This window comes from Schistocerca serialis, chromosome 11 (genome assembly GCF_023864345.2).
Source record: "Schistocerca serialis cubense isolate TAMUIC-IGC-003099 chromosome 11, iqSchSeri2.2, whole genome shotgun sequence".
In the NCBI taxonomy this organism is placed as follows: Eukaryota; Metazoa; Arthropoda; class Insecta; order Orthoptera; family Acrididae; genus Schistocerca; species Schistocerca serialis.
This window is the reverse complement of record NC_064648.1, coordinates 168,150,829-168,177,027: the sequence shown is the minus strand read 5'-3', so window position 1 is coordinate 168,177,027 and position 26,199 is coordinate 168,150,829. Positions and strand designations below refer to the sequence as shown.

At 47.6% G+C, this 26,199-nt stretch overlaps 1 protein-coding gene and 1 pseudogene across 1 annotated transcript in view; one reads left to right on the top strand and one right to left on the bottom strand.

Moving 5' to 3' along the window:
- Positions 1-26,199, top strand: part of LOC126426595 (tyrosine-protein phosphatase non-receptor type 11-like) — a 284,162-nt gene that overhangs the window by 54,302 nt on the left and 203,661 nt on the right. The window contains exons 4-5 of the mRNA XM_050088489.1: positions 15,054-15,176; positions 16,280-16,492. Of these exons, the coding sequence (XP_049944446.1) occupies positions 15,054-15,176; positions 16,280-16,492 (336 nt within the window). The remainder of the gene's footprint in view (positions 1-15,053; positions 15,177-16,279; positions 16,493-26,199) is intronic.
- On the bottom strand, positions 19,771-19,888 carry LOC126427540 (5S ribosomal RNA; annotated as a pseudogene).

The window sequence follows — 26,199 nt, the reverse complement described above, 5'->3', positions numbered from 1 at the left end:
AGTGCCGTCAATGCGAACAAGAGGTGACAGAGACATGTAACCGATGGCACGCCATACCATCACGCCCGGTGATACGCTACTATGACGATGACGAATACACGCTTCCAATGTGCGTTCACCGCGATGTCGCCAAACGCGGGTGCGACCATCACGATGCTGTAAACAGAACCTGGATTCATCCGAAGAAATGACGTTTTGCCATTCGTGCACCCAGGTTCGTCGTCGAGTACACCATCGCAGGCGCTCCTGTCTGTGATGCAGCGTCAAGGGTAACCGCAGCCACGGTCTCCGAGCTGACAGTCCATGCTACTGCAAACGTCGTCGAACTGTTCGTGCAGATGGTTGTCGTCTTGTAAACGTCCGCATCTTTTGACTCGGGGATCGAGACGTGGCTGCACGATCCGTTACAGCCGTGCGGATAAGATGCCTGTCATCTCGACTGCTAGTGATACGAGGCCGTTGGGATCCAGCACGGCGTTCCGTATTATGCTCCCGAACCCATCGATTCCGTATTCTGCTAAGAGTCATTGGATCTCGACCGACGCGAGCAGCAATGTCGCGATACGATAAACCGATAGTATCGTTCCCAGAACCGATCGCGGTCCTCTGGTTTGGAGCCGAGTGGAAGGCTTAAACCAGAGACTCAGACGATTCTGCGGAGATCTGGGGTGCAAATTTCTCGACCTCCGCTATCGGGTGGAGAAATGTAGGGTCCCCCTGAATAGGTCAGGCGTGCACTACACGCCGGAAGCGGCTACAAGGGTAGCGGAGTACGTGTGGAGTGTACATGGGGGTTTTTTAGGTTAGAGAATCCCCTCCCTAGGCCCGACAAGACGCCTCCTGAGACGCGGCAAGGTAGGAGTAGGCAAAATGCAACAGGGAATAACAATATTAATGTGCTAATAGTAAACTGCAGGAGCGTCTATAGAAAGGTCCCAGAACTGCTCTCATTAATAAACGGTCACAATGCCCATATAGTACTAGGGACAGAAAGTTGGCTGAAACCAGACGTAAACAGTAATGAAATCCTAAACTCAGATTGGAATGTATACCGTAGAGACAGGCTGAACAGTGAAGGGGGAGGCGTGTTTATAGCGATAAGAAGTGCAATAGTATCGAAGGAAATTGACGGAGATCCGAAATGTGAAATGATTTGGGTGAAGGTCACGGTTAAAGAAGGCTCAGACATGGTAATTGGATGTCTCTATAGGCCCCCTGGCTCAACAGCTGTTGTGGCTGAGCACCTGAAGGATAATTTGGAAAATATTTCGAGTAGATTTCCCCACCATGTTATAGTTCTGGGTGGAGATTTTAATTTGCCAGATATAGACTGGGAGACTCAAACGTTCATAACGGGTGGCAGGGACAAAGAATCCTGTGAAATTTTTTTAAGTGCTTTATCTGAAAACTACCTTGAGCAGTTAAACAGAGAACCGACTCGTGGGGATAACATATTAGACCTTCTAGTGACAAACAGACCCGAACTATTTGAAAAAGTTAACGCAGAACAGGGAATCAGCGATCATAAAGCGGTTACGGCATCGATGATTTCAGCCGTAAATGGGAATATTAAAAAGGGTAGGAAGATTTTTCTGTTTAGAAAAAGTGACAAAAAGCAGATTTCAGAGTACCTGTTCGCTCAACACAAAAGTTTTGTCTCAAGCACAGATAGTGTTGAGGATCAGTGGACGAAGTTCAAAACCGTCGTACATTATGCGTTAGATGAGTATGTGCCAAGCAAGATCGTAAGAGATGGGAAAGAGCCACCGTGGTACAACAACCGAGTTAGAAAACTGCTGCGGAAGCAAAGGGAACTTCACAGCAAACATAAACATAGCCAAAGCCTTGCAGACAAACAAAAATTACACGAAGCGAAATGTAGTGTGAGGAGGGCTATGCGAGAGGCGTTCAATGAATTCGAAAGTAAAGTTCTATGTACAGACTTGGCAGAAAATCCTAAGAAATTTTGGTCTTATGTCAAAGCGGTAGGTGGATCAAAACAAAATGTCCAGACACTCTGTGACCAAAATGGTACTGAAACAGAGGATGACAGACTAAAGGCCGAAATACTAAATGTCTTTTTCCAAAGTTGTTTCACAGAGGAAGATTGCACTGTAGTTCCTTCTCTAGATTGTCGCACAGATGACAAAATGGTAGATATCGAAATAGACGACAGAGGGATAGAGAAACAATTAAAATCGCTCAAAAGAGGAAAGGCCTCTGGACCTGATGGGATACCAGTTCAATTTTACACAGAGTACGCGAAGGAACTTGCCCCCCTTCTTGCAGCGGTGTACCGTAGGTCTCTAGAAGAGCGTAGCGTTCCAAAGGATTGGAAAAGGGCACAGGTCATCCCCGTTTTCAAGAAGGGACGTCGAACAGATGTGCAGAACTATAGGCCTATATCTCTAACGTCGATCAGTTGCAGAATTTTGGAACACGTATTGTGTTCGAGTATAATGACTTTTCTGGAGACTAGAAATCTACTCTGTAGGAATCAGCATGGGTTTCGAAAAAGACGGTCATGTGAAACCCAGCTCGCGCTATTCGTCCACGAGACTCAGAGGGCCATAGACACGGGTTCACAGGTAGATGCCGTGTTTCTTGACTTCCGCAAGGCGTTCGATACAGTTCCCCACAGTCGTTTAATGAACAAAGTAAGAGCATATGGACTATCAGACCAATTGTGTGATTGGATTGAGGAGTTCCTAGATAACAGGACGCAGCATGTTATTCTCAATGGAGAGAAGTCTTCCGAAGTAAGAGTGATTTCAGGTGTGCCGCAGGGGAGTGTCATAGGACCGTTGCTATTCACAATATACATAAATGACCTGGTGGATGACATCGGAAGTTCACTGAGGCTTTTTGCAGATGATGCTGTGGTGTACCGAGAGGTTGTAACAATGGAAAATTGTATTGAAATGCAGGAGGATCTGCAGCGAATTGACGCATGGTGCAGGGAATGGCAATTGAATCTCAATGTAGACAAGTGTAATGTGCTGCGAATATACAGAAAGATAGATCCTTTATCATTTAGCTACAAAATAGCAGGTCAGCAACTGGAAGCAGTTAATACCATAAATTATCTGGGAGTACGCATTAGGAGTGATTTAAAATGGAATGATCATATAATGTTGATCGTCGGTAAAGCAGATGCCAGACTGAGATTCATTGGAAGAATCCTAAGGAAATGCAATCCGAAAACAAAGGAAGTAGGTTACAGTACGCTTGTTCGCCCACTGCTTGAATACTGCTCAGCAGTGTGGGATCCGTACCAGATAGGGTTGATAGAAGAGATAGAGAAGATCCAACGGAGAGCAGCGCGCTTCGTTACAGGATCATTTAGTAATCGCGAAAGCGTTACGGAGATGATAGATAAACTCCAGTGGAAGACTCTGCAGGAGAGACGCTCAGTAGCTCGGTACGGGCTTTTATTGAAGTTTCGAGAACATACCTTCACCGAAGAGTCAAGCAGTATATTGCTCCCTCCTACGTATATCTCGCGAAGAGACCATGAGGATAAAACCAGAGAGATTAGAGCCCACACAGAGGCATACCGACAGTCCTTCTTTCCACGAACAATACGAGACTGGAATAGAAGGGAGAACCGATAGAGGTACTGAAGGTACCCTCCGCCACACACCGTCAGGTGGCTTGCGGAGTATGGACGTAGATGTAGATGTAGATGTAGAACCGCAATCGCGATAGGCTACAACCCGACCTTTATCAAAGTCGGAAACGTGATGGTACGCATATCTGCTCCTTACACGAGGCATCACAACAACGTTTTACCAGGCAGCGCCGGTCAACTGCTGTCTGTGTATGAGAAATCGGTTGGAAACCTTCATGTCAGCAGGTTGTAGGTGTCGCCACCGGCGCCAACCTTGCCTGAATTCTCTGGAAAGCTAATCATTTGCGTATCACAGCATCTTCTTCCTGTCAGTTAAATTTCGCGTCTTTAGCACGTCATCTTCGTGGTGAGCAATTTTAATGGCCAGTAGTGTATTAAGATAGAAATGATCGCAGGCCTCAGACGGGATTTTGAAGAGAGATAATAAAGGAGTTTTGCTCCCGTCCGTTTGTTAAACTGCGCGATTCGCGAGCCAGTGCGCGTATACCACGGTGAGGCTCACGCAGCGTCTGCGCCGCTTACGTCGTTCCTGCAGCGCGTCCAGGGGCACGGTCAACTCGGTCCGCAAAAATGTTGACGTTTCGGCAGCTCGGTCGGCGCGAGGACGGCCTTAAGCCGTCGGCACTGGACCGTGCATCCGAACGTTAAGCGCGCCGAGTTTCTGACGTCTCAGCGTGGAACAGCACGTTCTGGAGTCTTTCCGAACGTGCAGAGCAGTATCTGGCATGTCAGATATTGTGAGCGTGCGTCTGAGCGTTGACCAATGAGATGGCGCAACGCCACCTACGTCACACGCACGCCGTCTCCCTTCAGTACGGAGTTGTGAGGCGCCATATTGGCCGTCATTTCAAGCCTATACGTATATATGTGCCGTTTCTGAGCACCAGCAAATTGAGAATCACTGGAAAACCCGTTGTTAGTTGTGTTATTCGCTTCCATAAAATAATGAGAAACTTCATATTCGTCGCAAAATAATTATTGTCACTTGCATATTACGAGAGTAGGCTATTCGAAGGCAGCAACAGACTGAAGATCCACCCAAAACGCAGTGTTCTTGGTACAATTTTAGTAACATAATCATGTACGATTAACGTTTTTAGCACCGCGTAACACAATATGGCTAAGAGCAAAGAACGTGTTATATGTTAAGCCCAGTGAGTAGCGTCTCTGTCCAATAGTGAGTTTTTGTTGCGGCGGTGGTTCGCGTCTCAACACATCCAATTTTTTTTCATAACAATCGCGTTTTTATTAGGTTCTGATAATTTATTAGTTTAATATGTGTATATACTATAATATTTGATATGTCAATATAAGATCACCTTTTATTTCAAGGGTGACTTTGTTCGATTGGCGTAATCTACAGGACAGCTGCTTCTATAAAAATATTTTCCTTCTTTTTCCTTTACTCTTCGTAATTCACATGTTCCAAAGATTCTGCTACTCGGAAGGAACACTGATCAAGTAAGACTGACTTTGGGGGTTTTACTAAAATGTGGGAGTGATGAAATAGTGCTTATCTTACGCGGAGAAGTATTGCAAATTTGTACCGCACTGTTTGTAATGGAACTTTTATAAGCCTGTGTGCTTATTGATTGGACACGGTACTTTCCTTTTCGTGGACGATGCAGGAAAATGTGCGTTTTACTGGAGCTAACGTGGGAATATTAGGCGCGCCCGTTGAGTAAACAGTGTGATTTACGAACTAGGAACATCCCTGAACTGAACTGCCGCCGGAGTGCGTTGCGATCGCGTATACCACGTCGGGGACCACGTACCGTGTGCACGGGTCGCATCGCATCGTTCCTGAGCGTTCGGCAGCACGTTGGACTCGGCACGCCCAGCGTTAACGTTCGACAGCACGGTCCGTGTGACGACGGCCCGAGGTCGCGAGAAACCACTGGGGACTGGCGGCGAGGCTGGGAATAGCGCCGGCGCGTCATCTGCGAGAGTGTCTGGGCGAGGGCGGCCCGATGTTGTCGTCGTGACTCAGCCGCCGCTGCACTGATGTGATGTGATGTGATGGGCCGCGCTGTATGCTGCGTGAACGTGAAGGCGGGGGCGGTGGTGGGCGGCGCGAAGCGTGGGAGCACAAGGGGCGACAAGAGCGCACGCGACGTCCTCTTCTCCCGACACGGCTCAATACTCAGGGCCGAGAGTAGCGGAGGAAAAACAAACAAAGGCTGCAGCGCCTCGCGCCGCAGTGAATCTACATCTACATCTACACCCCGCAAGCAACCCAGCGGTGTGTGTCAGAGGGCACTTTACGTGCCACTGTCATTTCCTCCCTTTCCTGTTTCAATAGCGTACGGTTCGCGGGAAGAACGACTGCCGGAAAGTCTCCGTGCGCGCTCGAATCTAATTTTACATCCGTGATCTCCTCCGGAGGTATAAGTAGGGGGAAGCAATATATTCGATATGAAACTTCCTGGCAGATTAAAACTGTGTGCCGGACCGAGACTCGAACTCGGAACCTTTGCCTTTCGCGGGCAAGTGCTCTACCACTGAGCTACCCAACCACGACTCACGCCCCGTCCTCACAGCTTTACTTCTGCGAGTACCTCGTCTCCTATCTTCCAAACTTTATAGAAGCTCTCCTGCGAACCTTGCAGAACTAGCGCTCCTGAAAGAAAGGATATTGTGGAGACATGGCTTAGCCACAGCCGGGCGGATGTTTCCAGAATGAGATTTTCACTCTGCAGCGGAGTGTGCGCTGATATGAAACTTCCTGGCAGATTAAAATATTCTGGAAACATCCCCCAGGCTGTGGCTAAGCAATGTCTCCGCAGTATCCTTTCTTTCAGGAGTGCTAGTTCTGCAAGGTTCGCAGGAGAGCTTCTGTAAAGTTTGGAAGGTAGGAGACGAGGTACTGGCAGAAGTAAAGCTGTGAGTCGTGCTTCGGTAGCTCAGATGGTGGAGCACTTGCCCGCGAAAGGCAAAGGTCCCGAATTCGGGTCTCGGTCGGGCACACAGTTTTAATTTGCCAGGAAGTTTCATATCAGCGCACACTCCGCTGCAGAGTGAAAATCTCATTCTGGAATATATTCGATACCTCATCCAGAAACGCACCCTCTCGAAACCTGGACAGCAAGCTACACCGCGATGCAGAGCGCCTCTCTTGCAGAGTCTGCCACTCGAGTTTGCTAAACATCTCCGTAACGCTATCACGCTTACCAAATAACCCTGTCACGAAACGCGCCGCTCTTCTCTGGATCTTCTCTATCTCCTCTGTCAACCCGACCTGGTACGGATCCCACACTGATGAGCAATACTCCAGTATAGGTCGAACGAGTGTTTTGTAAGCCACCTCCTTTGTTGATGGACTACATTTTCTAAGGACTCTCCAAGTGAATCTCAACCTGGTACCCGCCTTACCAACAATTAATTTTATATGATCATTACACTTCAAATCGTTCCGCACGCATACTCCCAGATATTTTACAGAAGTAACTGCTACCAGTGTTTGTTCCGCTATCATATAATCGTACAATAAAGGATCCTTCTTTCTATGCATTCGCAGTACATTACATTTGTCTATGTTAAGGGTCAGTTGCCACTCCCTGCACCAAGTGCCTATCCGCTGCAGATCTTCCTGCATTTCGCTACAATTTTCTAATGCTGCAACTTCTCTGTATACTACAGCATCATCCGCGAAAAACCGCACGGAACTTCCGACACTATCTACTAGGTCATTTATATATATTGTGAAAAGCAATGGTCCCATAACACTCCCCTGTGGCACGCTAGAGGTTACTTTAACGTCTGTAGACGTCTCTCCATTGACAACAACATGCTGTGCTCTGTTTGCTAAAAACTCTTCAATCCAGCCACACAGCTGGTCTGATATTCCGTAGGCTCTTACTTTGTTTATGAGGCCACAGTGTGGAACTGTATCGAACGCCTTCCGGAAGTCAAGGAAAATGGCATCTACGTGGGAGCCTGTATCTAATATTTTCTGGGTCTCATGAACAAATAGAGCGATTTGGGTGTCACACGATCGCTGTTTCCGGAATCGGTGTTGATTCCTACAGAGTAGATTCTGGGTTTCCAGAAACGACATGATACGCGAGGAAAAAGCATGTTATAAAATTCTACAACAGATCGACGTCAGAGATATAGGTCTATAGTTTTGCGCATCTGCTCGACGACCCTTCTTGAAGACTGGGACTACCTGTGGTCCTTTCCAATCATTCGGAACCTTCCGTTCCTCTAGAGACTTGCGGTACACGGCTGTTAGAAGGGGGGCAAGTTCTTGCGGGTACTCTGTGTAGAATCGAACTGGTATCCCATCAGGTCCAGCGGCCTTTCCTCTGTTGAGTGATTCCAGTTGCTTTTCTGTTCCTTGGACAGTTATTTCGATCTCAGCCATTTTTTCGTTCGCGCCAGAATTTAGAGAAGCAACTGCAGTGCGGTCTTCCTCGCGAATCGGGCTACAAGGCGGTGATCAGGCAACCAATTTTCCAGCAGACTGCTTTCCGTTCAGTCTCCATGTCGATTGCCGTAACAACCCAACGAAAAGAGTCTCCCCACCCACGGGAGGTACACTGATAAGCCAAAAAATTACGACCGCTGCCTAACGCGACGTTGCTTGCCACCTGGTTACTTTGCGGGCACGCCCGACGCGGTAACATACACTCCTGGAAATGGAAAAAAGAACACATTGACACCGGTGTGTCAGACCCACCATACTTGCTCCGGACACTGCGAGAGGGCTGTACAAGCAATGATCACACGCACGGCACAGCGGACACACCAGGAACCGCGGTGTTGGCCGTCGAATGGCGCTAGCTGCGCAGCATTTGTGCACCGCCGCCGTCAGTGTCAGCCAGTTTGCCGTGGCATACGGAGCTCCATCGCAGTCTTTAACACTGGTAGCATGCCGCGACAGCGTGGACGTGAACCGTATGTGCAGTTGACGGACTTTGAGCGAGGGCGTATAGTGGGCATGCGGGAGGCCGGGTGGACGTACCGCCGAATTGCTCAACACGTGGGGCGTGAGGTCTCCACAGTACATCGATGTTGTCGCCAGTGGTCGGCGGAAGGTGCACGTGCCCGTCGACCTGGGACCGGACCGCAGCGACGCACGGATGCACGCCAAGACCGTAGGATCCTACGCAGTGCCGTAGGGGACCGCACCGCCACTTCCCAGCAAATTAGGGACACTGTTGCTCCTGGGGTATCGGCGAGGACCATGAAGCTGGGCTACGGTCCCACACACCGTTAGGCCGTCTTCCGCTCACGCCCCAACATCGTGCAGCCCGCCTCCAGTGGTGTCGCGACAGGCGTGAATGGAGGGACGAATGGAGACGTGTCGTCTTCAGCGATGAGAGTCGCTTCTGCCTTGGTGCCAATGATGGTCGTATGCGTGTTTGCCGCCGTGCAGGTGAGCGCCACAATCAGGACTGCATACGACCGAGGCACACAGGGCCAACACCCGGCATCATGGTGTGGGGAGCGATCTCCTACACTGGCCGTACACCACTGGTGATCGTCGAGGGGACACTGAATAGTGCACGATACATCCAAACCGTCATCGAACCCATCGTTCTACCATTCCTAGACCGGCAAGGGAACTTGCTGTTCCAACAGGACAATGCACGTCCGCATGTATCCCGTGCCACCCAACGTGCTCTAGAAGGTGTAAGTCAACTACCCTGGCCAGCAAGATCTCCGGATCTGTCCCCCATTGAGCATGTTTGGGACTGGATGAAGCGTCGTCTCACGCGGTCTGCACGTCCAGCACGAACGCTGGTCCAACTGAGGCGCCAGGTGGAAATGGCATGGCAAGCCGTTCCACAGGACTACATCCAGCATCTCTACGATCGTCTCCATGGGAGAATAGCAGCCTGCATTGCTGCGAAAGGTGGATATACACTGTACTAGTGCCGACATTGTGCATGCTCTGTTGCCTGTGTCTATGTGCCTGTGGTTCTGTCAGTGTGATCATGTGATGTATCTGACCCCAGAAATGTGTCAGTAAAGGTTCCCCTTCCTGGGACAATGATTTCACGGTGTTCTTATTTCAATTTCCAGGAGTGTATAATACACTATGTGATCCAAAGTATCCGGACACCCCCGACAACGAACGTTTTTCGTCTTAGGTGCATTGCCCTGCCAGATATCCTATATCAGCGACCTCAGTAGTCATCAGACATCGTGAGGGAGCAGAATGGGGCGCTCCGCGGAACTCATGGACTTCGAACGTGGTCGGGTGACCGAGTGTCACTTTTGTGTCATAAGTCAGTAGGCAAGATTTGGTTCAAATGGCTCTGAGCACTATGGGACTTATCTGTGGTCATCAGTCCCCTAGAACTTAGAACTACTTAAACCTAACTAACCGAAGGACATCACACACATCCATGCCCGAGGCAGGATTCGAACCTGCGACCGTAGCAGTCGCGCGGTTCCGGACTGAGCGCGTAGAACCGCTAGACCACCGCGGCCGGCAGGCAAGATTTCCACAATCCTGAACATCCCTAGGTCCACTGTTTCCGATGTGACAGCGATGGGGAAACGTGAAGGGACACGTACAGCACAAAGGCGTGCAGGCCGACCTCGTCTCTTGACTGGCAGAGAACGCCGACAGTTGAAGAGGGTCGTAATGTCTAATAGGCAGGCATCTATCCGGACACAGGAATTCCAGACTGCATCAAGAGCCACTGCAAGTACTATGACAGTTAGGCGGGAGCTCACAAAACTTGGATTTCACGCTCGAGCGACTGCTCATAAGGCACACATCGCGCCAGTAAATGCCAAATGCCGCCTCGCTCGGTGTAAGGAGCGTAAACATTGGACGACTGAACAGTGGAAAAACGTTGTGTGGAGTGACGAATCGCGGTACACGACGTGGCGATCCGGTGGGAGGGTGTGGGTACGACGAATGCTCGGTGAACCTCATCTGCCAGCGTGTGTAGTGCCGGCAGTAAAATTAGGAGGCGGTTGTGTTATGATGTGGTCGTGTCTTTCATGGAGGGAGCTTGCACCCCTTGTTTTGCGTGGCGCTATCACAGCACAGGCCTACATTGGTGTTTTAAGCAGCTTCTTGCTTCGGGGATGCCTGTTGCATTGTTCAACACGATCGAGCACCTGTTCAAAATGCACGGCCTGTGGCGTAACGGTTACAGGGCAGTGACATCCGTGTAATGAATGGACTGGTCTGCACAGAGTCCTCACGTCAATCCTATAGAACACCGCCGGCCGGTGTGGCCGTGCGGTTCTAGGCGCTTCAGTCTGGAACGGCGCGACCGCTACGGTCGCAGGTTCGAATCCTGCCTCGGGCATGGATGTGTGTGATGTCCTTAGGTTAGTTAGGTTTAAGTAGTTCTAAGTTCTAGCGGACTGATGACCTAAGATGTTGTCCCACAGTGCTTAGAGCCATTTTGAAGCAATCGACAAATACGAAGTGTACTTCCTTCTTCAAGTCACGACAGACGGATTTGATTCTACCTTTAACGGTTCCTATTTATGTTCGAAATTTACTTTACAGTTGCTAACTTGATTGTCCAGTACAAATAATGTAGTTAGGCATTGACACTTCTGGCAAATAAGATGCTTGTATGGCAGCGTACTTTTCTGTTCCCTGCTGGGTTGGTTCCGCTGAGTCCCCAAACCGTGGGAATGCTTGGTTTCGGTGGCTGCCGTCGGACCCCGCCATCGGGGTTAGTGACTTCGGTGTGTGTTTCCATCCAGCCGCCGTATGTGCGGGGTGTTGGAATTTCAAGTCTCTCCGCAGTGTCGTATGATCTTTCGCCTGCCTGGGTCACTTCTCTTCAAGTGGACTCTCCTGACGTTCCACTGTTTCGTTTATCTCGGATGTGGCGACTTGTTGCACAGACTGACGTTGACTTTACACCCAGAACATTTTTTTCGGACGTTGCGCCGTGTTGGAGATATTTAGTTCTTACACACTAAAACAAACGCACAACTGAGGACCGTTCTAAAATAATGACGTAAGGGCGAGCAACAAGTATAAGGTGGAATATGAAGATACAGTGTGCCATAAGGATAGACAGGGTGTTACAAAAAGGTACGGCCAAACTTTCAGGAAACATTCCTCACACACAAATAAAGAAAAGATGTTATGTGGACATGTGTCCGGAATTGCTTAATTTCCATGTTAGAGCTCATTTTAGCTTCGTCGGTATGTACTGTACTTCCTCGATTCACCGCCAGTTGGCCCAATTGAAGGAAGGTAATGTTGACTTGGGTGCTTGTGTTGACATGCGACTCATTGCTCTACAGCACTAGCATCGAGCACATCAGTACGTAGCATCGACAGGTTAGTGTTCATCATGAACGTGGTTTTGCAGTCAGTGCAATGTTTACAAATGCGGAGTTGGCAGATGCCCATTTGACGTACGGATTAGCACGGGGCAATAGCCGTGGCGCGGTACGTTTGTATCGAGACAGATTTCCAGAACGAAGGTGTCCCGACAGGAAGACGTTAGAAGCAATTGATCGGCGTTTTAGGGAGCACGGAACATTCCGGCCTACGACTCGCGACTGGGGAAGACCTAGAACGACGAGGACACCTGCAACGGACGAGGCAATTCTTCGTGCAGTTGACGATAACCCTAATGTCGGCGTCAGAGAAGTTGCTGCTGTACAAGGTAACATTGACCACGTCACTGTATGGAGAGTGCTACAGGAGAACCAGTTGATTCCGTACCGTGTACAGCGTGTGCAGGCACTATCAGCAGCTGATTGGCCTCCACGGGTACACTTTTGCGTATGGTTCATCCGACAGTGTGTCAATCCTCATTTCAGTGCAAATATTCTCTTTACGGATGAGGCTTCATTCCGACGTGATCAAATTGTAAATTTTCACAATCGACATGTTTGGGCCGACGAGAATCCGCACGCAATTGTGCAATCACGTCATCAACAAATTTTCTGTGAACGTTTGGACAGGCATTATTGGTGATGTCTGTATTGGGCCCCACGTTCTTCCACCTACGCTCAATGGACCACATTATCACGATATCATACGGGATACTCTACCTGTGCTGCTAGAACATGTGCCTTTACAAGTACGACACAACAAGTGGTTCGTGCACGATGGAGCTCCTGCACATTTCAGTCGAAGTTTTCGTACGCTTCTCGACAACAGATTCGGTGACCGACGGATTGGTAGAGGTGGACCAATTCCGTGGCCTCCACGCTCTCCTGACCTCAACCCTCTTAACTTTCATTTATGGGGGCGTTTGAAAGCTCTTGTCTACGCAACCCCGGTACCAAATGTAGAGACTCTTCGAGCTGGTATTGTGGACGGCTGTGATACAATACGCCATTCTCCAGGGCTGCATCAGCGCATCAGGGATTCCGTGCGACGGAGGGTGGATCCATGTATCCTCGCTAACCGAGGACATTTTGAACATTTCCTGTAACAAAGTGTTTGAAGTCACGCTGGTACGTTCTGTTGCTGTGTGTTTCCATTCCACGATTAATGTGATTTGAAGAGAAGTAATAAAATGAGCTCTAACATGGAAAGTAACATATTTTCTTTGGTTGTGTGTGAGGAAGGTTTCATGAAAGTTTGGCCATACGTTTTTGTAACACCCTGTATAGACATAACAGTTAAGAAGACTGAGGACTTGGTTGAATTTTTCATTTGGTTTAAGCACGTTCATGGTCGATCTTGAAAAAAACTTACTGGATTATTAATTCTCTCTGGAACTGTAAACCGCGTCCGAACAGGCTTCGGAAGGCGCAACGGTAACGACCGACCGCCGTGTCATCCTTAGCTGATCGGAGTCGCTGGGTGAGGATACGGAGGGGCGTGTGGTGGGTACAGCGCTCTCCTGGCCGATGTCGGTGCTTCGCCACCGAGTAGCTCCCCAGCTGGCCTCACGAGGGCGGCAGACTGGACGGTCACCCATCCGAGTGCCGGCCCAGCCGGAGAGAGCTTTACTCGTAAATCGATGTCAACATTGCGGCGAGGCCGTTGGCATGGTGTTCGAAGGGCCACATAAATTCAAAAGCACGTAAACGACTTAATCAGAAAACGAGTACAGCTTTGTTTTCCTTCTTGGTTATTTAGCTCCTGGCATGTTTTCTCAGTTTCTCGTTTTTCTTTCGTTTATATCCCGTTCTTTTTTCCATTTTATTATAACTCCTTGAAAAATTTTCTTATTTCGTTTCAATTTTCATGTCACTTTGCCCCAGTTTTTTTATCGCTTTTTCGTTTTTTCTATTTCACTATCGTTTTTTATTCATTGTTTTGTATTCTTTTTAACCCTGTCGGCAGTTTACAACTTCATGGGTAGTTTTTCCATTTTATTGTTATTTTTCAAATTTCCGAGCTTTCGAATTATTACTGCGTTTTACAGTGTTTCTGTTTTTCTAAATGTTTGCACTCGGGTGTGTTTTTTGTGTTTGGCGGTGATGATGTTCGTCGATTCATTTCATTTGTTGATAGAACTGGAAGGGAAATCAGCTTTGGTCGTACTTCGTTGTTTTATTGTCCGCAAAATCGATTTTCGGTCACTTAGTGACCATCCTCAGTGCTGTAATATACAATTAAAATTGGTAGGCACTGGTATCAAGCTATAACGACAAGCTTACAGCTTAGAGCGATCGCTCTAAGCTGTAAGCTGTTTGGTCGTGGTGAACAGAACACGCCATGGAGTCGCCAATCATTTGTTGATTGTTTCGTTTTTTCGGTCGTTACTGTTTTCTATTCTTGTCGTATTTTAGAATCGTTCACTTTCTGCTTTTCGTTGCAATTTCAATGATTTTTCTTAGATTTTTTGTTGTTGTTGTTGTCTTCAGTCCTGTGGAAGCTTCTTCATCTCCCAGTACTTAATGCAACCTACAGCCTTTTGAATCTGCTTAGTGTAATCATCTCTTGGTGTCCCTCTACGATTTTTACCCTCCACGCTGCCCTCCAATACTAAATTGGTGATCCCTTGATGCCTGAAAACATGTCCTACCAACCGATCCCTTCTTCTAGTCAAGTTGTGCCACAAACTCTTCTCCCCAATTCTATTCAATACCTCCTCATTAGTTATGTGATCTACCCATCTAATCTTCAGCATTCTTCTGTAGCACCACATTTCGAAAGCTTCTAGTGTAGCCATGTATGGAAGTGAAACATGGACGATAAATAGTTTGGACTTCTTTTTATTTACTTTTTTATTCCTGTAATCTTTTCGATTTGTCTGTTTCTTCCACCTGATTTCCCTTCCTTTCCGCTATACTTTTCGTTTTTTAAATACGCTTTAGCTTTGTTTTTGCAATTCACCTTCTGTTTGTCTTACTCTATTTACATTTTCTTCTTTCAGTTTCCTTTACATTTTTTGTCTTTATCTTTGGTTTCACTTTTCGGTATTATACTAATGTTTTGTTTCTTCTTCTTTTTTTCTAATTTTACCCGATCAACATTAGACGTCAGGTGGGACTGTGTGTGCGCTGTTGGCTGTTGCAGGTGGTTCCACCCCAACATCTCGGGCATCGAGGCGGAGCTGCTGCTGATGGAGCGAGGCTTCGACGGCAGCTTCCTGGCCAGGCCGAGCCGCAGCAACCCGGGGGACCTCACGCTCTCCGTCAGGTAACTCTTACAACCCACTGACTGACTCTGTTAACTGCCGTGGCGAGGCGGCCGCGCCTGCATCCGGTCACAGGGCGCATTCTGCGGGGCTCAACACGTATGTAGGCAGGGAGGCGCGGGCCCCAACGACAGTTGTAGAATACACTCTAACAGAAGAGAAGGACGCATCGCGGAGGAGGGAAATCGGTAGATGTGATTACACACACTGCTGGCCATTAAAATTGCTACACCAAGAAGAAATGCAGATGATAAACGGGTATTCATTGGACAAATATATTATACTAGAACTGATATGTGATTACATTTCCACGCAGTTTGGGTGCATAGATCCTGTGAAATCAGTACCCAGAACAACCACCTCTGGCCGTAATAACGGCCTCTATACGCCTGGGCATTAAGTCAAACAGAGCTCGGATGGCGTGTACAGGTACAGCTGCCCGTGCAGCTTCAACACGGTACCACAGTTGGTGAAGAGTAGTGACTGGCGTATTGTGACGAGCCAGTTGCTCGGCCACCATTGACCAGACGTTTTCAGTTGGTGAGAGATCTGGAGAATGTGCTGGCCAGGACAGCAGTCGAACATTTTCTGTGTCCAGAAAGGCCCGTACAGGACCTGCAACGTACGGTCGTGCATTATCCTGCTGAAATGTAGGGTTTCGCAGGGATCGAATGAAGGGTAGAGCGACGGGTCGTAACACATCTGAAACGTTTTTCTGCAGATCTATCTGATATCTACAGATCTCCGTCCTATTCGAGTAATTCCTTCGCGATAGGTGCTTTTTTTTTATTTTTTTTTTTTATTTATTTATTTTTTTTTTTTTTTAGTAATGTGCATAAGCATGCCTGCAATTTTCGAACTGGCTTTTGTCGAAGGGCATCGGGAGTTAAGTTTTCCGGTTGATGAGTGTTGAGCTGCTAGTCGTGTCCCAGAGGCCGTGTGTGTGAGAGAGAGAGAGAGAGAGAGAGAGAGAGAGAGAGAGAGAGACATGGGTGAGCGGGGAGCTGGTGCGGCCCGCCTCTAAGCGTGCACCCTGCCTGTACGTACACACGCACAGTGGAATGACGCGGCTGATTGCTTCTGTGTGTGTGTGTGCCCGGGCCAGGAGGAACGGCGAGGTGACGCACATCAAGATTCAGAACACGGGGGACTTCTACGACCTGTACGGCGGCGAGAAGTTCGCGACGCTGTCGGAGCTGGTGCAGTACTACACGGAGAACCAGGGCCAGCTGCGCGAGAAGTCGGGCGAGCTGATCGAGCTGCGCTGCCCGCTCAACTGCAGCCAGCAGCCGGAGGCCGCCGCGTCCTGCACCGAGCGGTGAGTACACACGCCTCTCCAGCTCTCACAACGCCGCTGTCTTCATCTCCAGAGGTAGACGGAGGCTGGCTTCCTACCAGCAGTGGCGCGCTAAACCCGCCAGAGGCTCGGGCTGGCAAAACAAATCGAGGCTCCCCTTGCTGCCCCCTCCCACCCCTCCCTCTCCGAGAGTTTCAAACGCAAACGGAAGCAACTCCCACATCGCTTATCATCCTCGTTTTGTGTCGTGATAATTCACAAGGTATAACGTTATTTTACGTAACACTGAAAGTGACTGCTCTCGTAATCTCGTTGCTATTATTTAATAGCAATGTTGCCCCTTATACGACAGAAATCATTACAGGGCTATTACAAATGATTGAAGCGATTTCATAAATTCGCTGTAGCTCCATTCATTGACATATGGTCACGACACACTACAGATACGTAGAAAAACTCATAAAGTTTTGTTCGGCTGAAGCCGCACTTCAGGCTTCTGCCGCCAGAGCGCTCGAGAGCGCAGTGAGACAAAATGGCGACAGGAGCCGAGAAAGCGTATGTCGTGCTTGAAATGCACTCACATCAGTCAGTCGTAACAGAGCAACGACACTTCAGGACGAAGTTCAACAAAGATCCACCAACTGCTAACGCCATTCGGCGACGGTATGCGCAGTTTAAAGCTTCTGGATGCCTCTGTAAGGGGAAATCAACGGGTCGGCCTGCAGTGAGCGAAGAAACGGTTGAACGCGTGCGGGCAAGTTTCACGCGTAGCCCGCGGAAGTCGACGAATAAAGCAAGCAGGGAGCTAAACGTACCACAGCCGACGGTTTGGAAAATCTTACGGAAAAGGCTAAAGCAGAAGCCTTACCGTTTACAGTTGCTACAAGCCCTGACACCCGATGACAAAGTCAAACGCTTTGAATTTTCGGCGCGGTTGAAACAGCTCATGGAAGAGGATGCGTTTAGTGCGAAACTCGTTTTCAGTGACGAAGCAACATTTTTTCTTAATGGTGAAGTGAACAGACACAATGTGCGAATCTGGGCGGTAGAGAATCCTCACGCATTCGTGCAGCAAATTCGCAACTCACCAAAAGTTTACGCGTTTTGTGCAATCTCACGGTTTAAAGTTTACGGCCCCTTTTTCTTCTGCGAAGAAAACGTTACAGGACACGTGTATCTGGACATGCTGGAAAATTGGCTCACGCCACAACTGGAGACCGACAGCGCCGACTTCATCTTTCAACAGGATTGTGCTCCACCGCACTTCCATCATGATGTTCGGCATTTCTTAAACAGGAGATTGGAAAACCGATGGATCGGTCGTGGTGGAGATCATGATCAGCAATTCGTGTCATGGCCTCCACGCTCTCCCGACTTAACCCCGTGCGATTTCTTTCTGTGGGGTTATGTGAAAGATTCAGTGTTTAAACCTCCTCTACCGAGAAACGTGCCAGAACTGCGAGCTCGCATCAACGATGCTTTCGAACTCATTGATGGGGACATGCTGCGCCGAGTGTGGGAGGAACTTGATTATTGGCTTGATGTCTGCCGAATCACTAAAGGGGCACATATCGAACATTTGTGAATGCCTAGAAATACTTTTTGAGTTCTTGTATGTGTGTGCAAAGCATCGTGAAAATATCTCAAATAATAAAGTTATTGTAGAGCTGTGAAATCGCTTCAATCATTTGTAATAACCCTGTACTTCATTTCTGTTGTTCGAATCTGTTGTTTATGTTTCGCAACAAAGTAGGCATAGAGCGAGCGGGGTGTAGAAAAATGAATCCGTATTTCCCAAACCGAGAGGAAGGTTACTGTCTTCATAAAAATTCTTTCAGTGCGTGGTCGAATGTACTTTACTTCCGGAAAAGCCACAGTCTTGCTCCGATCTTGATGAAATTTTGCGCATTTGATCTTCAAAACGAGGGGAACCTCACCGTCTACGTCAAATTTCATACTGTGTACGGCGGAGGGTACCTTACAACAGAATTCCACACCGTTTGACTGATCAGCTTGGGAACTGGCTCATCTATGTATCTTTTCGTGCTGAAGGCATTTATACAAACCGACGTGTGCTGGATGGCGGACGGTTGACCTACCTTTAAATAAATTCGACATCGTCTCGTCAATCAGCATGAAAGTTGGCAGATATACGTATTTTTTCTTAAACGGGGAAAGAGGAGATGGCATGACGGAGGCGGAGGAGGAGATATACGGAGAGAGGAGAACGTGATGGGGGCGGGGAGGGGGAGGAGGTGAAACCAGAGAAGTGACAGAAGCATATTAAGAGAGAGAGGCAGCAGCAGGTAAACAGAGAAAGGGGGAAGGCGGGGAATGACTAATAGAACACTGTAATAAATGCATAAATTCGGGGTGTTATTGTGAATTTGATGTACTATTAGAAAAAGCGGAGGAGGAGGTGGACAGAGAATGGAAGATGGATGGAGAAGGAGAGGAGGATGAAGTGTTGTGAGAGAGGCGGGCCAGATGGAGGAGATGGAAAGAGAGACGAATGGGCGGAAGGAGCAGGTGGCTAGAGAGGCGAGAGATGAGGCAAGAGGGGATGAACTGACATAAAACTGGGATGAATAAATATCCGGGCAACGCCGGGTCTACTGTTAGCAATTAGGTAAATATTTACGCGACAATGGGCGTGTTCATCTGAAAGAAATTACAGAATATTTTCCTATGGTTAGATGCGGCGTATAAAGTCTCGATAACTAGAGTGTTGTTCTTGATGTCTACAGATGGTAAAATTCGTTGCTTAATACAGATGACTCCACCAAAGTTCATCTAGTTGGAATTTCATCTTTATAAAATGAACTAAATAATAATCAGCTGCAAAATGCTTCTGTTGGAGCACAATAAAGGCAAATATGATCGTGTTTGGAAGACTCTGACAGAAAAGTGGGCAACCAGCTGTCTGAGTCCTCATTCCACCTTCCTCACCAAAAATCCTAGAAGCTTCACAGGACGAGCTACCGTGTTATGTAAGAAATTTACCAAGTAAAATTTGCTTTGTTTAGTTACAAATTCAATAAATAGCAGATTTTGTATTAGAACTTTAGAAACCGTTAACAGCGTACTTTTGTGAATGGCACTCCGTCTTCAGGCCACATGTCGCCTACGGGGACTATCCGACCGCCGTGTCGTCCTCAGTTGAGGATGCGGATAGGAGGGGAGTGGGGTCAGCACACCGCTCTCCCGGTCGTTACGATGGTTTTCTTTGACCGGAGCCGCTACTATTCGGTCGAGTAGCTCCTCAATTGGCATCACGAGACTGAGTGCACCCCGAAAAATGGCAACAGCGCATGGCGGCCTGGATGGTCACCCATCCAAGTGCCGGCCACGCCCGACAGTGCTTAACTTCGGTGATCTCTCGGGAACCGGTGTATCCACTGCAGCAGGGCCGTTGCCACTTTTGTGAATGAGATCCACCAAATACAAATAATTAGTTTCGTATGACATATATGACGAAATTCCAGAACCGGCAAGTTAACTTCGCGAAATTATTGTTCCCGGTAAAATGTGTGCTGTATTTACACATACCGTTTTGAAACATCATTTTTAAGGCCCACAGCAAATCCCAACATCACGGTACATTTTTTATGATGCAACTTTTCGAATCTCTAGACTCCCTTCGTGGTGACGCTCGTGTTTGCGACTACAAATAAATATCGTAACCGTGAACTTTCCGACTGACATGAAAATAACATCCCTTCATATTTTACCCAGGCTTAGGACTGGCTAATGCACGTAGTACGTCTTTTAATCTTTTGTCAAGATCTATGTTCCGTTTCTTTCTTTTTTGAAGAAGTAGGCCAATGGAATCTTTTTTAATTTCCAAAATAGCATTCACTGCCTCCTCCTTCAGATTTTTAATCAGAAAGTACACATTTGGATGTTTCTGATTTATTGACGAGTTCAGTTTTCTATGCCAACCTTCGACAGCGTTCGTCGTTCTGCGTCGTTGGTTAAAAACATTCCATCCATCCATCCACTGATCAACCATATAGTCTGCAAATGCTGTGATCTTCTCTCCACTGGGCATTTGTTTCGTTATTAAAATCCACACTTCCTCGTCAGTGTTAAGTGGAAGACGTGCCACTGCAGCACACATGCGACAAAACAATCGGACACCCTCCCTATCCCTGTAGTCTTCCGTTAGTCCCAGTTGCTGTATCTTCTTCCACAGACACTGGTTAAAGTCAAAATTACAACCGGAAAGTTGTGTTTCAGGCAACACTGAATTCATTGCTTTAATTGTAGCCATTTCAAAATCTAGCACTGCAGTTTTTGGTGACCACCCAGGCATCTTAGATTTCAATCCAGAAAAAAGTCTTACGAATGAATTTTGACTTTTGTCTGGCAGCAAAGCAAATAAAACAGGAAATATTTTAGTTGCCTCTTCTGTACTTCCGATGTCGACATGGATTGTGTACAGTTGTGTGAACTGTTTCGAACAGCTGTCAAATGTGCCATCCATAAGCACAGTTCCATTCGCAAGCAAATACTAGAAGTCTCTTGCCTGGAACAGAGCCATCATCATTCTTGAAACAACTATTACCTTTCGTAAATTTCAAAAGGTCTTCGCTAAGGCGAATTTCCGAACTAGAGCCAGGGTTCTGGGTTGTCCCAATAACTCCTCTTCTCGCACGTATATGTGAAGAAACAAAGAAGGAAAATCTTGCCCTAACATTTGTGCCCGCTCTGCAATTACAAGCACACTAAAATCCAGCTGTTGTACTATTCCATATCTAGGTAAGCTGTCAGAGAGACTAGCCAAAACACTGAAATCCCAAAACTATAAAACGTCATTTTGTGTAAGAGGCACTACAGCTAATCTCCTATTCATCAGGAAGGGCAAAACAGATAAACTAAGCAACAGTGGGGTCTACAAAATAACCTGCACTGACTGCCATAAACCGTACATTGTGGTCAAACGGGCCGGGCCATAACTACAAGGCTGACTGACTTCAGACTCCACCTTTGCTGAACCTGTGCTCAAAGGAGGACACAAAAATCTGACACACACAGAAGTGCTGCATATGGCCAACAAAGGCAGAAAACCCAGCCTACTAGAAGCAATTGAAATTAACACTTAGCCCGAAATCCCCAGCTGGTCCTAAATGACCAGTTGCAACTGAGCACATCACCACTCTTAAACTTCACACAGTAAAGTAAACCTGCTGCTAACCACAAAGTGTCCCAATAGTAAACAAATTCACGCCCCAGTATAATGTAATATCCTTTATGTGTTTCATTCCTAACTGTAACTCAACTGTAACAATGTAATACTTGGTATACAGAGGGGTCCAAGAAAAATGTATCCACTGTTTAAAAGTCCATAACTTGCAAACTAATTGACGGAGTTGTCTCATTTTTGGTGAAAGTGTAGCTTAAAGTCCAACTTGAAGATATCACTGTAGGTGTTCTAAATGGTAACCATTAACATCCACACACAAGCGATACCGCCGAACTGCTGCACGAACTACTGACTGCAACGTGTTCAGTTGGATATTTGCACACGAGTGTACGACGGATTCTCGAAGTTCACCCAATGTGCGTGGCTTTTGTCGATAAACGACGTCCTTTAGTGTTCCCCACAGGTAAAACTCCAGAACAGTGGTGGATACTCCACAGCACCTCTACGGCCTATCCATCTTCCTGGTAGATTTTCGTCGAGACACGCCCCAACACGATTTTGGCAGTGGACTGGGGCACCATCGTGTTGAAAGTAAACTCTTCCGTCTCCGTACAGGTCTCGGATGGCAGGTAAAATGGATGTCTGAAGCTTCTGAAGGTACACCTCACCGGCAACTGCGCCGTCAAAGAAGAATGGCCCAATCGAGCCCACACCACACATTCACTCCCGGCAAATTCACGGCTTAGTCTACACGGACGTTCGGATTTTCGGCGGCCCAGCAGATGCAGTTGTGCCGATTTACTGTACCACTGAGTTTGAACTGTGCCTCGTCAGACCGCACAATCATCTCTGCAAACTCTTCATCGTTGCGCACCATGTTAGTAAACCACTCGCAGTGCTCCATTCTACCATCTGGGTCGTGCGATGTAGCACTTCCACTTTGCTGTCTTCAAAATTCGCCGAACGCTTGAGCGACTCACTCCGGTTTCACAGGCACACTGTCCCACAGACTTCTGCGGTGAGCGAGTGAATTGTTGTAACACATGACGGGAGTTAGCTGGACTTGTTACTGTTACACGTCGTCCAGATCGTTGTTTCTGTACATCCTTAACACAGCCTTCGGCTTCTAATTTGTCTCGAATGCGACGAATCGTTAAACGTGTCGGTGGCTCTGTTTGATACTCATTTCGACATTGCCGTTGAACCTCATTAATGTTCTCGTACTTAAAATACCACTTCAAAACTTCCTTTCATCGAATGTAAGTCTTGCGCCAGCTATGTTTACTCGAGTAACTAGGTGCAACTGAGAACAAAACACTATCTGGCGACTGTCTTCTGACAAAACAAAACAACGCAATACAACGCTTGTGTGGCGATTGCCGGAATTACAAACTATTACACTACCAAAGATGAGACAACTCTGTCAATTTGTTTTAAGCAGTGGTCACATTTTTTTGGACCCCTCTGTATGTTAATGCACAATTCTTCTAATAATAAAATGTAAACCCGTAAAGAAAACATCACTGTTGTACAACAAACAATTAGTCTCCAGTGCAACTGTTCACAACAAATACCAAAAAATTGTAATTTTGCAATAATGTGTGTTCTAAATAATTCTAATTGTTGTCATACCTGGTACTGACAAACCATAAAATGTGATTTACAGAACAAAAAGTCAAAAGACCCGTTTGACAGTTCCAAAGAAAATACCGCAACTAAAGATCGTATGTAAGTGCCTTGTACCTTAGTCCAGAATGTTTGGTTCGTAAGAAGCGCCTTGTAAACAATAGCCAGTAGTTACCGGAAGATGGCCTAATAAGCAGAAAACTAGTTCATACAAATAAAAATCAGTAGAACAAAAAAACCGCCTAAGTGTTATTCAACCCGCGGACTTGTTATACGAGTATATCCAATTTGCAAAATTTTCTTTTGTTCTGTTCCTGCACATTTTCCTGGTGTATGTTTGCGTTTTCAGCTGTTTCGAATATTTAGTTTGTTGTTGGCAGTTGAAAACCTTGTGCTGTCGACAAGGGATCTCAGATCGGTTCCATATTCCCAGATTTCCAGAAGGCTTTTGATACCTTTCCTAACAAGCGACTGTTAATCAGATTGCGTGCATATGGAGTATCGTCTCAGTTGTGTCACTGCATTCGTGATTTCCTCTCAGAGAGGTGACAGTTCGTAGTGACAGACGGTAAATCATCGAGTAGAACAGAAGTGATATCTGGCGTTCCGCAAGGTAGTGACATAGGCTCTCTGCTGTTCCTGATTTACATAAATGATCTAGGTGATAATCTGAGCAGCCCGCTTAGATTCTTTGCAGATGACGCTCTAATTTACCGTCTAGTAAAATCATCAGAAGATCAATTCCAATTACAAAATGACCTAGAGAGAATGTCTGTATGGTGCGAAAAGTGGCAATTGGCACCAAACAAAGAAAAGTGCGAGGTCATCCGCATGGGTACTAGAAGAAATCCGATACATTTTGGGTATACGATAAATCGCATAAATCTAAGGGCTGTCAAATCGACTAAATACCTAGGGATTACAATTACGAGCAACTTAGATTGGAAATACCACATAGTACTGTGGGGACGGCGAAATAAAGACTGCGCCTTGTTGGCAGAACACGTAGAAGATGCGACAAACCCACTAAATAGATAGCCTACATTGCAGTTTTCCGCCCTCTGCTGGAATATTGCTGCGCGGTATGGCATCCTTACCACATAGGATTGATGGAGGACATCGAAAAAGCGCAAAGGAGGGCAGCTCGTTTCGTGTTACAGCGCAATAGGGGTGAGTTGGGATGGCAGTCACTGAAACAAAGTCGGCTTTCTTTGCCGCGAGATCTACACTCCTGGAAATTGAAATAAGAACACCGTGAATTCACTGTCCGAGGAAGGGGAAACTTTATTGACACATTCCTGGGGTCAGATACATCACATGATCACACTAACAGAACCACAGGCTCATAGACACAGGCAACAGAGCATGCACAATGTCGGCACTAGTACAGTGTATATCCACCTTTCGCAGCAATGCAGGCTGCTATTCTCCCATGGAGACGATCGTAGAGATGCTGGATGTAGTCCTGTGGAACGGCTTGCCATGCCATTTCCACCTGGCGCCTCAGTTGGACCAGCGTTCGTGCTGGACGTGCAGACCGCGTGGGACGACGCTTCATCCAGTCCCAAACATGCTCAATGGGGGACAGATCCGGAGATCTTGCTGGCCAGGGTAGTTGACTTACACCTTCTAGAGCACGTTGGGTGGCACGGGATACATGCGGACGTGCATTGTCCTGTTGGAACAGCAAGTTCCCTTTCCGGTCTAGGAATGATAGAACGATGGGTTCGATGACGGTTTGGATGTACCGTGCACTATTCAGTGTCCCCTCGACGATCACCAGTGGTGTACGGCCAGTGTAGGAGATCGCTCCCCACATCATGATGCCGGGTGTTGGCCCTGTGTGCCTCGGTCTTATGCAGTCCTGATTGTGGCGCTCACCTGCACGGCGCCAAACACGCATACGACCATCATTGGCACCAAGGCAGAAGCGACTCTCATCGCTGAAGACGACACGTCTCCATTCGTCCCTCCATTCACGCCTGTCGCGACACCACTGGAGGCGGGCTGCACGATGTTGGGGCGTGAGCGGAAGACGGCCTAACGGTGTGCGGGACCGTAGCCCAGCTTCATGGAGACGGTTGCGAATGGTCCTCGCCGATACCCCAGCAGCAACAGTGTCCCTAATTTGCTGGGAAGTGGCGGTGCGGTCCCCTACGGCACTGCGTAGGATCCTACGGTCTTGGCGTGCATCCGTCCGTCGCTGCGGTCCGGTCCCAGGTCGACGGGCACGTGCACCTTCCGCCGACCACTGGCGACAACATCGATGTACTGTGGAGACCTCACGCCCCACGTGTTGAGCAATTCGGCGGTACGTCCACCCGGCCTCCCGCATGCCCACTATACGCCCTCGCTCCGTCAACTGCACATACGGTTCACGTCCACGCTGTCGCGGCATGCTACCAGTGTTAAAGACTGCGATGGAGCTCCGTATTCCACGGCAAACTGGCTGACACTGACGGCGGCGGTGCACAAATGCTGCGCAGCTAGCGCCATTCGACGGCCAACACCGCGGTTCCTGGTGTGTCCGCTGTGCCGTGCGTGTGATCATTGCTTGTACAGCCCTCTCGCAGTGTCCGGAGCAAGTATGGTGGGTCTGACACACCGGTGTCAATGTGTTCTTTTTTCCATTTCCAGGAGTGTATTTACGAAATTTCAATCACCAACTTTCTCTTCCGAATGCGTAAATATTATTTTGATACCCACCTACGTAGGGAGAAATGATCATAATAATAAAATCAGAGGTCGGAAGGAAAGATTTAGGCGTTCCTTTTTCCCACGCGCCATTCGAGAGTGGAATGGTAGAAAAATGGCATGAAAATGGTTCGATGAACCCTCTGCCAGGCACTTAAGTGTGACCATGTAAGAGTAACCATGTAGATGTAGACATCTTTTCCATTGCTCTGTGAATTTTTACTTTCGAAAAAGATGGGTCAAATCATTTGACAAATCACAA